The sequence below is a fragment of the Frankliniella occidentalis genome, unplaced genomic scaffold, assembly GCF_000697945.3.
Source record: "Frankliniella occidentalis isolate FOCC.00 unplaced genomic scaffold, Focc_3.1 Scaffold18, whole genome shotgun sequence".
Classification (NCBI taxonomy): Eukaryota; Metazoa; Arthropoda; class Insecta; order Thysanoptera; family Thripidae; genus Frankliniella; species Frankliniella occidentalis.
The window spans coordinates 1,679,718-1,691,694 of NW_026267148.1; the positions used below are offsets into that span (position 1 = coordinate 1,679,718).

General features: G+C 36.3%; 4 protein-coding genes across 4 annotated transcripts in view; 2 read left to right on the forward strand and 2 right to left on the reverse strand.

Annotated features, from left to right (window-relative positions):
* Nucleotides 1-1,610, reverse strand: part of LOC113207550 (translocation protein SEC63 homolog) — a 15,332-nt gene extending 13,722 nt beyond the window's left edge. Inside the window, exons 1-5 of the mRNA XM_052264378.1 lie at nt 1,420-1,610; nt 928-1,030; nt 692-806; nt 505-613; nt 36-421 (exon numbers count right to left, since the gene is read on the reverse strand). Of these exons, the coding sequence (XP_052120338.1) occupies nt 36-421; nt 505-613; nt 692-806; nt 928-1,030; nt 1,420-1,543 (837 nt within the window). The 5' untranslated portion in view covers nt 1,544-1,610. The remainder of the gene's footprint in view (nt 1-35; nt 422-504; nt 614-691; nt 807-927; nt 1,031-1,419) is intronic.
* Nucleotides 1,611-1,695: 85 nt separating this feature from the next.
* Nucleotides 1,696-4,943, forward strand: LOC113207548 (E3 ubiquitin-protein ligase rnf146). The gene is made up of 3 exons (XM_026424166.2): nt 1,696-1,909; nt 2,273-2,521; nt 3,679-4,943. The coding sequence occupies exons 1-3, from the start codon at nt 1,801-1,803 to the stop codon at nt 4,212-4,214; spliced, it is 894 nt and encodes a 297-aa protein (XP_026279951.1). The 5' UTR covers nt 1,696-1,800; the 3' UTR covers nt 4,215-4,943.
* Nucleotides 4,944-5,073: 130 nt separating this feature from the next.
* On the forward strand, nt 5,074-7,622 carry LOC113207547 (spermidine synthase). Its single transcript, XM_026424165.2, has 6 exons — nt 5,074-5,224; nt 5,469-5,605; nt 5,689-5,809; nt 5,895-6,141; nt 6,266-6,495; nt 6,573-7,622. Exons 2-6 carry the CDS (start codon nt 5,475-5,477, stop codon nt 6,753-6,755), a joined length of 912 nt encoding a protein of 303 aa, XP_026279950.1. The 5' UTR covers nt 5,074-5,224; nt 5,469-5,474; the 3' UTR covers nt 6,756-7,622.
* A 630-nt stretch (nt 7,623-8,252) lies between these two features.
* The window catches only part of LOC113207566 (TAR DNA-binding protein 43), a 9,603-nt gene continuing 5,878 nt past the window's right edge, over nt 8,253-11,977 (reverse strand). The window contains exon 5 of the mRNA XM_026424185.2: nt 8,253-8,295. Within this exon, the coding sequence (XP_026279970.2) occupies nt 8,253-8,295 (43 nt within the window). The remainder of the gene's footprint in view (nt 8,296-11,977) is intronic.

The window sequence follows — 11,977 nt, forward strand, 5'->3', positions numbered from 1 at the left end:
GTAAAGAGGCTGATAAAATGTGATTAACTACTCACTTGGGGTACTTCTTCATTGTCACTGGCTCGCTCAATCACTTCGCTGTTGTGCTTCTTATCAAACTCAAATGAAGCTGCCAAAATCATGAGGCAACGCTTCAAAGGTATTGTTGAAGACTTTTGCATCAAATAGTAATACAATTCTGTGGTTCCCAACAAAACCTGATCCCCAGTGTAGCGAATACTTCTATACCACCACATTCCAACAACTGTTGGCATTGCTACCATGAATACTAAAGCATAAAGCCCAAGAACCCAGACAGAGTTTTCTTTCTCAACAATCCATGAAGGCAGTGCAATACCAAAACTGGTAGCACCTGGGCCATCAGGATTACCATACTTTTCCCAATTGCTACGAGCCTCTTCATCAGTCAGTGCCTGGTAAGCTGAAAGAAATGGGAAAAAAAAAACAGATTTTTAGTGAAAAAACAGAGGAGTGGAAAAAAATAATTGAATTTATATCCCATACCTTTGACTAGCTTCATAAATGCTTTGGCATTGCCAGTAACCTTTACATCAGGATGTAAAACCTTTGATAAATCACGGTATGCCTTTCTTATTGACGCTTGAGAGGCTCCCTACATATAAAAATAAACCATGTAGTTTCAATAATAATAAATACAGTTAGAAAAGTGAAGGTACGTAATTTAACTTACAAATGGAACTCCCAGAATTTCATAGGGATCAAAATTGGAAAATTCATAATCAAACTGTGATACTTTGTATGCTAAAAATATCAACACCACCCAACCAAATATAATTAGAATTTTTCTGTAATATAAAGAGAAAATAATTAGAATAAATGCAAAACTTCAGTATACTTTAATCTGTTACAAAACTTATCCTTCCTTGCAAAAAGGATAAACCTGAAAAAAAAATCACAAAAACTTACGTCAACCATTCCTTTGTTCCTCTCCATGGCTCTTTGGCTAGGAGAAGTCTCCTTTTCTTAACACATCCAATGCACTGACACTGATTTTGTAGCGTATGAGGGTCTGTGTGAAAAATGTCATGTATTACATTTACAAGTAGAAAACGATTGTTCAAAATCAGCATCCCTCAGCAGCCTCTAACAAAAATATTGCATCTTCCAGTGAAGAGAAATTGTACTGAAGACAGTTCAAAAAATGTTTAAAAGATAAATATTTAGTTCAAGAATTAATTTAGGTAAGCTTATGGTTGTTTATTAAAGCATGAAACAACAGTTATAGAATCACCGACCAGATTAAAAGCTACATATTAGGCATTCTAATTTTTCTTTCCTAGGAGACAATGATAAAAATAAATTGTAATAAACGGGTAAATTGAGAAAACGTGAGGGCTGACAAGCAGAAATCGTTGAGTACGCGGGTTATAACCTACTTCGTCTGCAACATTAACATACCTTCTTTGCGCTTTCTTGGCCAGCAATAGTAAGTACCGGGTACGAGCAAAAGGGCAAGAAACGACAAAACAAAATAGAAGAAAGTGCCTCCACTCTCGTCGTATTGGAATTTTTGACCTCCCATTTCGCTGTTGTCAAACGGGCCTGGCCACCGCACCGACGTGTCGGTCTACTGCTACCGTTAGCGTTACCAGCAAAATAACATTTATATTCACATTCATATTGACACTGAACGAGGCAACGAGGCTACTCTCTTGAACTCTCGAGTAAGAAATCGATTCTCAGCCTGGGAGAAGTCTGTTGCAGTCTGTTGCTGTTGGTTGCTTAGTGCTGGTGTCTGTTTAGTGTGTGCAACTGTTTGTCTGTTTAGTAACTGAAAAAATGGCTGAAAGCTTAAGAACGTCGAAAGATAACAACAATGAAAAACACAGAAAGAGACAAAAAAGCAGAGAAAAGGGTGAAATGGGTGATTCTAAATCTGTCGAAGAAGGTATAATGAAACTGAAAGTGTTTCTCATGAGCTGGAATCATAGGGATCCGTTCCATAGCCCTCGAGTGTCATGCTACTTTTGATTTTATGCACATTGAAACGTAACTCTGTCATGTATTCGAATGCAAGTCTTATATTCTATTTTGACCATTCTATTCTAAATTGATAACATTTCGTTTCGGACTGACACCATTCCTTAGGCTCTTTCAAAGTGTGTTGTGGTTTTTCTGGTGTCCCTGACCTCATTATATCTGTCAAATCAACTCCATTTTCATCGTCCTACCTGGCAGAGTTGTTGTGATCTCTTGTGTGTTCTGACTTTGCTCATCATTTTATTTTTATGTGGATTTCTTCCTGTTACAGGTGTAGAGTCTGTACCAGAATGTGCTGTTTGCTTGCAAACGTGTGTTCACCCAGCGAAACTCCCCTGCAGCCATATATTTTGCTTCCTTTGCTTGAAAGGACTAGCAACACAAAGTCGACGATGTGCAATGTGTCGCCAAGACATCCCATTAGATTATCTTGATCACCCACAATTACTTGAGGTACCAACCCAGGCTGAGAAAGAAGCATTAGAGGATGGATATCAGTGGTTCTATGAAGGACGCAGTGGTAAGATTTTTTTTCTATTTTTACTGTTTGATGAAACACATAGTTGTTGCCCAGTGAGTTATGAGCCTTTCGGTAGAAAAAGTGTTAGGTGTGTTTGTTTTTTTCTGAGTACTTATCACTTTTTCCTAACCCACTACATTTGAACAATTAGAATCATCATGGATACACTGCATAGTTTCTCTACCCATAGTATTTTCAAATTTAAATTTGTGCATCTGCAGGAGGATGGTGGCAGTATGAAGAAAGGATAAGTTCTGAGCTTGAGAATTTATTCAAGCAGGGACTTACATGCTGTGAAATTCTCATCTGTGGCTCACTCTATGTCGTGGACTTTGTTCATGGGCATCAATTCCGTAAAGACCACCAAGGCCGCAAAAGGAAAATCAAGCGGGATTTGGCCTCAGCACCTAAGAAAGGCGTTGCTGGGATCTTATGAACAATGTGCTTTAATTTAAGGCCTTGTCTTCTCCATCAGTGCTTATACACATTTAATGTACCAGTAATCCACATTATTGTGTATGCGTCCTGCTGGGGTTGGGGTGTATTGATTCTCTGAAGTGGCCACGCTTATCTCAAAGTCCATGATTTGATTTAACTTGTCCCTCTCTTTTTGCATAGGTAGCTCTTTTTTTTTCTATCCTATGCCCTGTGTGGTATGAGACTCCTGTACCCTTTCCAAAATTAGCAAAATTGTTGCTCGTATCTTGTTTTGTTGTTTTTATAGTTGGATGAAGTAAAGGACTTAATTTGAATAGTTCTTACTTTTAGTTATGTGCTTCTTCTATGCATCTGATGCCATCCTCTTGTTACATGATACTTCATTTTCATCTTCTTTTGTCTCAATGCATTGAAGTTTCTCACGAATAGAAAAATTCTTAAAAGCTCAGTTGATGTGAATTGTATGAGGGATATGTGGGTATGGCATCCTTTCTCCTGTGGTACTTTAAATTCAAAGAATATTTTATGCAATCTACTGTTCTGGAATGTAACAATGACATTCATCATTTAACAGACTGATTCTTGTTTTGTTTGCTGACACTGACTAATAAATCTCACAATTTGTCCAAGCTCCCCAATATTTTCTTACCATACTGCCTTTCTAACTTTCACACTTCTTTGTTGTGGTAACGGTTTTAACATGTTCATTATCGTTGTAGGATGGTGGCAATATGACGAACGCACAAGCCGAGAGCTTGAATTGGCATTCAAAAATGGACAAAGAACTTGCGAGCTGTTGATTGTTGGACAACTTTACATAGCTGACTTCGATGCAATGCTTCAACTTCGGCGAAATGACATGTCACGCCGTCGAAGAATTAAGCGTGATCTTGCTAGTATACCAAAGAAGGGTGTTGCTGGATTGCGTTTGGAGGGTGGAACCACTACAGACAATGCTGAAGTTGCGGCAGTTCCTTCAACTAGCCAGCTCCCTCAGAGAAGAGAATCTGATCTCACTCAGTCGCTAGAAATGTACAATGAACAAAGACAACATGCAGTAGACCTACCCAGTAGCAGTTATAGAAATGTAGAGGAATTAGATTATTCAGAGGAGGTTGATAGTGGTGAAATCCATCAAGACAGTTTAGAAGAGAGACAAATACAGGAGCAAATTGAACAAAACTCTGGTGATGATTCTGATTCTGAGCAAACTGAGTTAGCATCTCAGTTAAATGATCTTTGGCTGAACCAGTGAAGTCTACAGAGAAGAATATTTGATTTTTAGCTTGTGATAAAATTCCTGTTTCTGTTGTATTTTTACTTGTTTAATTTTGTTGATTTCCATGTACTTCTGTATTTACTAAACTATTTTTTCAGTATTGCTTGTATCTTGCTCTTATTTGAAATTGTTCATCTAGGTTGTTAGTTTTTGTGTAAGAAGTTATTGCCTTTTCTCATGGGTGTGTACATATAACTTGTTACCTAATGTTTATTTATAAAGGTATTTTCAAATGTCTTTCTATTACTGTTGTCGAATTCGAATTACTAAAATCTGTATTTCTCACATTCCTTCTCATTTTTTTTTTTTCTTGATCAGTACTATTGAGGAAGCTGAGTAAGAAAGCTTGGTGCCACAAATATTGCTTTGATCTTATTAGTTGTTATTTTCCTCTTTTATCAATCAAGTTTGTACAAAGTTATGACTTCATCAATGTTGTTAAATTTTGCCCCTTTCAGTATGAGGCAGCAGGAGGTATTCTCCTCTTTCTTTTTTAAGAAGAAAGATTAAAGCGTGATCACTTTGTCGTCATATGGCACTGAATTTCCAATTTCGTGGTTGTCTAGTTGATATCAGTTTGTTGGACTGGCCAAATTGTATGTATAGAATACTTTTTGTGGTTTCTCCATTAATGTTGACTCTTATACTTTAAGTTTGTAAACAATTGTGTTTGTTTTGAAATAATACAGAAAAAAACAACAACAACTTCTTCGCGTTTTTTCTTTCTCCCTGTCTCTTGGTAGTGTGCGGTCTATGTTCCAGCATCGGTTGAATAACATTCCGACCGCGGGGAACTTGACTGTGAATAGTCCCTTCCTGATGTACACTTATTTGCAGTCGTGTAGGGGATGTAAGCTCGTGTCAATAACAAGAAACAGGTGTTTGAGTTTGTCCACGTCCACGTGTTTTCTTTTTCTTTTCCTCCCTTGTCTCTCACGCAGATAAACTTTGCTTATCTGAATTATCTGAAAAATATAGCAACATTGGTGAGTTTTCCAGATTTGTTTATTGCCGTGGTTGTATTACTCTCGCTAAAAACTAGTGATTTTCGGAGCAGTCTGCCTTATTTTTTATTTTTTTTATTACATCAATACATGAATTATTGTGATATTAACCACACATGTAGACCTTAGTATATTGCTGTTAATAAATAATGAGGTTGAGTCTAATAATTTTCATTAATATATACCACTTATCAGTACCTTACTTGCTTCTCTTTTGAATTTTCAGGAAGAAATGGATTCTCTCAAGCAGGGATGGTTTAGTGAGCTGAACGACCTCTGGCCTGGGATGAGTTTGTCACTTGAAGTGCAAGAGGTTTTGCACAAGGAAAAGTCTCAGTACCAAGATATTATGGTGCTGCAAACGTGTGTACTACACCGTTCAAACACTTACTTTTAGCCTTGTTTTAATTCAAAGGTTCTAATCCTCTCCTCTCCCTGATTTTCAGGAAATCTCACGGAAAAGCGCTTATTCTTGATGGTATAATTCAGTGCACTGAGTCAGACGAGTTTTCTTATCAAGAGATGATTTCGTTTCTACCTCTATGCTGTCATCCATCTCCTAAAAGAGTAAAAAGATATTGTGTATCTACTGTTTCTACACTACATGATTTAATTTTCTTCTACTAATTTGTAGATTTGGAACTTTTTATAGGTACTTATTGTGGGAGGGGGAGATGGTGGAGTTGCAAGAGAAGTTGCCAAGCATCCAGGTGTTGAGAAAATTGATCAGGTAGAAATTGATGAGCGCGTGATTGAAGTATCAAAAAAATACTTACCATCTATGGCTGTTGGTTTCAATCACCCCAAGTTGTCACTTCATGTTGAAGATGGCTTCAAGTTCATGCAACAGCATGAGCAAGCTTTTGATGTTGTCATTACTGATTCATCTGACCCTGTCGGTAAGTTAACTTTCCGTAACCATAATTGTGATGCTGTACGGCTTTTCATTAAAATGATATCAATTGCACACTTTCAATGAAATTCATTGTGTTAATGTGTTTTTTCCCGTTTCCTCCCTTTCAGGACCTGCTGTCTCCCTTTTCCAAGAAAGTTACTTTAGTTTGATGAAACGAGCTTTAAAACCTGGAGGAATTGTGTGTTCTCAAGGTGGTACAATGTGGGCCAATCCTGAACACGTAGCTCAGACACTTTCCCACTGCAAGGCAACTTTCCCAACTGCTGCATATGGTTTTGCATCAGTTCCCACATACCCAACTGGACAGATAGGTTTTGTCATTGGAAGCCTAAATAAGGTATTAAGGCTTTAGTACTTTTGTAAATGTTGCATTCAAAGCATTGTAGAACTCTATAAAACCTGTTTTGTTTCCAGGAGACAAATTTTAATGAACCTGCTCGAGTATTCAGTGAAGACGAACTGGAATCAATGCAACTGCGCTATTATAATGCTGATGTGCACCGGGCTGCATTTATTTTGCCCAGATTTGCCCAGAAAATATTGATGACAGCAGCCAATATATCAGATAGAAATAACAATCCAGGAGACGTTGCTTGAAGTGTTTTAATGTTTAGGAAGTACTATCTATACCCTATAAGTCACATGCTGTATGACCTTTCACCCAGATTGTATACATTTTTTTCTTTTCTTTTTTTTTTTATTGTTGTTTTTTGGAATCTCATTTTTTTTTTGTTATAACTTTTTATGAAACAGAACATTCCTTGTTAATTGTAGCTGTGAGATAATTTATCATAAATTTTACGCTGTAATTATATAATTGTATATCATTAGGAATAAGGAAACCCGTAATTATATTATGAAATGCTTATCTTCCATCTATCAACAAATGTGATTTGTTTTTAAAATGAATTTCGTTTTTTACTAGAATTTCTATTTTGCTTTTAAATGCTTTTTGCATGATGCAGTGTTTTTATTCTTTAAGACTGAATTTGTATGGTTTCATGACATCAATTATAAGTCATATTCTCTTTTAAACTAAGTGCGATATGCATTCTGAAGCTTGGACAGCTTCAGTATGGCTTGTTATTATTCCACTGCGAAAGGAGGAAAAAAAACTCACTTTCTTGTCAATGCGATACCAACTTTATAGATTACGTCAATATTGAGGACCATTCTGACCTGTTACGTCAAATGGGTGCCAACATTGACTTTTTGTGCCAAATTTATAGCCTTTTTTCCTGTCCTGCTTGACTAATGACTTCTATTCAGAGGACGGCTGCCTCTCTGACTGTGTACCATTGATCTCCATTTCACAGAAAATAAATTTATTAACTTAAGTTTTACTTATGTTTTAAACTTGCTGTAGGATTATTTATATTAAGACACTTTGATAACAATCATGTAGAATTTTAATGTCACTGATAACATGTAATTACATTAAAAGAGCAGTCTTTCATGGTAAAATTTGGTTAATACAGAAAATGAGATTCTTAACATTCTACCTGTATGGCATTGCATAGGCATGTACTAAACCTAGCTCCAACAAAAATACTGGAAGTACGTACTAAACACAGAATTTAACGATGCTAAAAAGAGTCATATACCATACCTTACCAAATATAAGACACTTTAAAACATGCATAACACCAGACCCTTATGTTAGTATGAGATTCCTATCCTACTTATATTGAGGAGCCAAGATGGCACAGAAGCATCTCACACTTTGGAGTAGGATGAGCCATACCAACAAAAGAGACTGTTTGTATGGACAAAGGTGGGGTCTTACATTCCAATAGGTCAAATGGAAAAGGCAACAATTGGTAAATCTTAACTAAGGTTATTTCTCTAGGCGTCACAGCCAATGTCAAGGAAAATTTTAAAGGTACTTCACTGACTAGGTTCACAATTACCAGCTGTTAATTAAAAATTTGATCAAGAATACAGAAAGTTAAGTATTACCAGGTAAAAGTGAAGATGATTTAGATGATAAAACAAATGAAATAACTTAATCAACAATTAATAATTCAATACAAATTACTTGAGATTGAACAGAAGTATCTTGCCAATACTTGGGCAGCCATCAGCAGTGCTGCACTATGATTCAGCGGCAGGAATCATTGCCACCACGAGCGCCACCCTGTAGATCATTGAACAAGAACATATTTAAGAAGAGCATAGAATGACAATTTCTATATGAGAGAAAAATTTTGCAGGCAAGTGCCAACTGCACCTATTTTGCCAACAAAACATAACTACCGGTAATATGTCTTCAACAAAATATAATAATCAACAATTGCAATTTTTGAAAATAATCTTTGCAAGCATTATTTCTTTTTTAAACTTGTTTATACTTGTGATACTACAAATAAGAACTGTGTAGTTATGCAAGACAACAATAATTACAATACAACAGGAAAATGTGCTTAAAAGTTCATCCAGCAAGTACGGAGTAGCACAAAAATACATTTTCGATATAACTTGAATAATAAGACAGAACTTTGCCGCACCATCTATTTGTTACTTCTCCATGATAACTATGACACTGTAGTGCAGCTGTGTACAAATAGGACAATAAAATACTGGACAGATAGTCATATATTCTACAAGTATCTTTTAAGTAGTAATTTCAGTATTAGATTTTGAACTAATACCTTTCCCAGACAAATTGATATAGATAATCAATAATGGAAGAAACACCAAATGTTAATTTTAGAACTAGACAAAAGAAAAAGAAAATAAAAAAAGAGGACCTGGGCGCTAGAAAATAAACCTGCCTTGACTACAATTACTACTTAAATCTAAAAGTTTCTTTTAGTATCTCCACTTTTGTTGGTACATACTGAACACTAATGTAATTGATAAAGGCAGCATGTATCTTTTAAGGTGACAGATGAATATTTTGTAACTGACAACAAACACTACTACCAAAAGAGAACATAGGGAAGATCAAATCTCCTTCACAAAAAAATGTCTGTCATTCTTCAGGCAAAAAAAAAAAGAAGAAAAAAACAAAAAAGGAGGGGAGGGGGGGCCTCGACTGGAGAGTTGGCAATCACAGTCAAAAATGAAGCAGTGGCATACTAAAAAGACATGCTTCCATGACTAGCCTTGAGTCAATAAACACAAGTTGACTTTGCCTTTAGACTGAGTTTGTTCTTTAAATTAAATGATGGCACAGATAGGCTGAAAATTTATGATTAAGAGTATCAAATATTTCACATCAAGAAACGCTCAAATTAATTTTAAAAAAAAGAAGCTATTTTTGCAAGGTAAAACGCGAAAGTAAAAGCAACTGGAGAAGGTCACCTATACAATCCATCAGAAATCAATTAATGGATAAACAGCCACATCCATCAAGCAAACTTTGTCAATAATTATCAAGGCAGTGTTAAGATACTGTGCTTCAAACAAGAATTATGCTGGTTGTTGTGGCTTACCTCCAGGGTGCCATTTGCTCTCAAAGTTCTAGCTTTCAGCAAAACATTATAGCCAGTAATTTAAAAAACTTCCACTCTCACCCACACACAATCACGCCTACACACAACACACACAAACACTCGCGCGCGCGCACACACACACACAGCACACAACACACAGAGCTCACCTCTAAGTCTCGCATTCCGTCGCAATCGCACTTCTTGCACACTGCATCGCAAGGCACCGCACACAGTAGGCAGCCTCCAAACCAAGGCAGCTATTAGCTAAATCTTCATTTCTCGAAGAGCAGAGTGTACCATGAAATGTGTTAACAATAGATGTTGTCAGTGTTATGATGGGTGCTAGAAGAAAATGGAATACTAATGCTCATTTTACGACAATAGCCTTATGATAAAATTTCTCAGTTTATGGTCACCAGGATCAAGAAATAGAAATTTCAGAAACTCTTTATAACTACATATGTTAGAAATTATGATATGAGGGAATTTAGGTTTAGAGAAAATAAGTGACTTTGTTAGTAAGCACCTTGAAAAGAGAGAGTAGTGTATGTTAGTGTAGGTTTGCCTGGTTGGTATGCTGCTCACACTTGTATCAAGCTGCATTATAGGACAATGAATTTAACAATAGATGAAATAGAATGGATCAGTATTCAAAAGCTGAAAAAAGGTTTAATTTCACAACAAATTATAGCTTACTTGCTAGATTTTTAAACCAACTATAATTACTTTACTCCAATCAGGAAATTTTACGAAAACGTCCAAATAATGCAGCTTGCACTATAACTCATCCTTTCACACTCATCAACCAGTTGGATCAAAAGGAATTATTTAACTTGGTTTCACTTGCAAATTCTACTTAGCCATACATTCACAGAACACTCACTCCCACCAAACACGACCTGAAAGTTTGATAGGCCATGAAACAATTCGGAGATCATGAAATATTGACTGGATTTAGATAAGATTAAAACTATGCATTCAGAACAACTGCAAACAAGATTGGATAAAAACAAAACTTTCTGGCTGCATCTATCTCTAGAATGTGCAAATCATTCCCAAGCACCTAAGTGAAATGTTAGGTTTATTTTTTCTCTAACAAGAACGACAATTAAAAGTTGGTTTATAATTTTATTTTTAATCTTTATATGAACACACAATGAACCATCATAACAGTTTAAAATGAAAAGAAAAACACTTTTAGTCAAGTACATACTTGCTAAACATTTAACTCCTATGTCGTCATTCTTTGTACTGTCTGATGGTTTTCATTCCACACCAAAAACAAAATAATTGACACACACATCTCAAACTGTAACAGAACACTCACACCAAGCACACGGAAGAAAGAAATTCAATTCTCGCACATCTCAGGCACACTGAATTATTATGGTAGCCATAGGAACAACGAGTACTGTACAGCTTTTTTCCTCTCAAAACCCATATGGTAAGGAGGAAATAGTCAATGGATGAAAACAATTCAACATGAAAGTCTACTAACACAAAATAAATGAAAACAATGAAGAGCTCCTATGGCCACCACAATTTAATTGGTCAACAGGGCTTTCACATCTTGCACCCAATAAGTTACACTGCACTCTGAATTTCTTTCACTCCGTTTATTATAATATATAAAGAATCAAAGCTCAACAACTTACACACATTCTGAAAAAATGCCAGAGATGGCATGGGCACACAATGATTCACAGACACATCCACACAATATCTCAATATTAAGGAAATGACACATTCAATTCATTCATAGCAAAAGACTTTAAACCAGATCATATGCAATGAAAAATAAACTTTGACTGAAAACTAACAAATTTATCGCAAAAAGTGACCAAACTTGTCATTTTGCTAATTGAACAAAAATTATCTTAGAAGGGTTATGAAGCAATATGCTTTTAAAAAGCAACCAAATTTAAGAATCACACAATACTGTTGAAGGCAAAGAACGACAACACACATGACTCAGAAATAGAAGCACATTGTGCACCTCTAGTGAAGTCGCCCCACCCCACCATACACACACACATTTAACAATTAATAGCTTTGCATCTATGCCCTCCTGGCGACTTATTTGTTTGAGCCTACAGGTCAAAATATATACATAGTATATTTTTTTTGTGGTTGTAAAATTCCTCTAATAAGAGAAATTATGAAAAAAATCTACAGAAACACACCTCAACTTGTAATTTTCATGTATACCTCAGTTCTTGCTGGATACGCAGCTGCATGCACACACCTGGGCTCCACCATGGAGCCCAGGCTCGCTCTCACACGTCATACTTTAGGTAGTTTTGTTTGTTACTGTCCCTTTGAGACCATGACCCCTGAGGTTGGGGCCCATTGGACCCCTGCCCCCCGCCCCCCTGTCCCGCG

Excerpts from the sequence above, each read along its gene's own strand:
- LOC113207548 (XM_026424166.2), top strand. The coding sequence starts at position 1,801 with ATGGCTGAAAGCTTAAGAACGTCGAAAGATAACAACAATGAAAAACAC. Across the intron at positions 1,910-2,272 it reads TTCTAAATCTGTCGAAGAAG|GTGTAGAGTCTGTACCAGAA; the intron begins GTATAATGAAAC and ends TTCCTGTTACAG. Across the intron at positions 2,522-3,678 it reads GTTCTATGAAGGACGCAGTG|GATGGTGGCAATATGACGAA; the intron begins GTAAGATTTTTT and ends TTATCGTTGTAG.
- LOC113207547 (XM_026424165.2), top strand. The coding sequence starts at position 5,475 with ATGGATTCTCTCAAGCAGGGATGGTTTAGTGAGCTGAACGACCTCTGG. Across the intron at positions 5,606-5,688 it reads GATATTATGGTGCTGCAAAC|GAAATCTCACGGAAAAGCGC; the intron begins GTGTGTACTACA and ends CCTGATTTTCAG. Across the intron at positions 6,142-6,265 it reads TGATTCATCTGACCCTGTCG|GACCTGCTGTCTCCCTTTTC; the intron begins GTAAGTTAACTT and ends CCTCCCTTTCAG.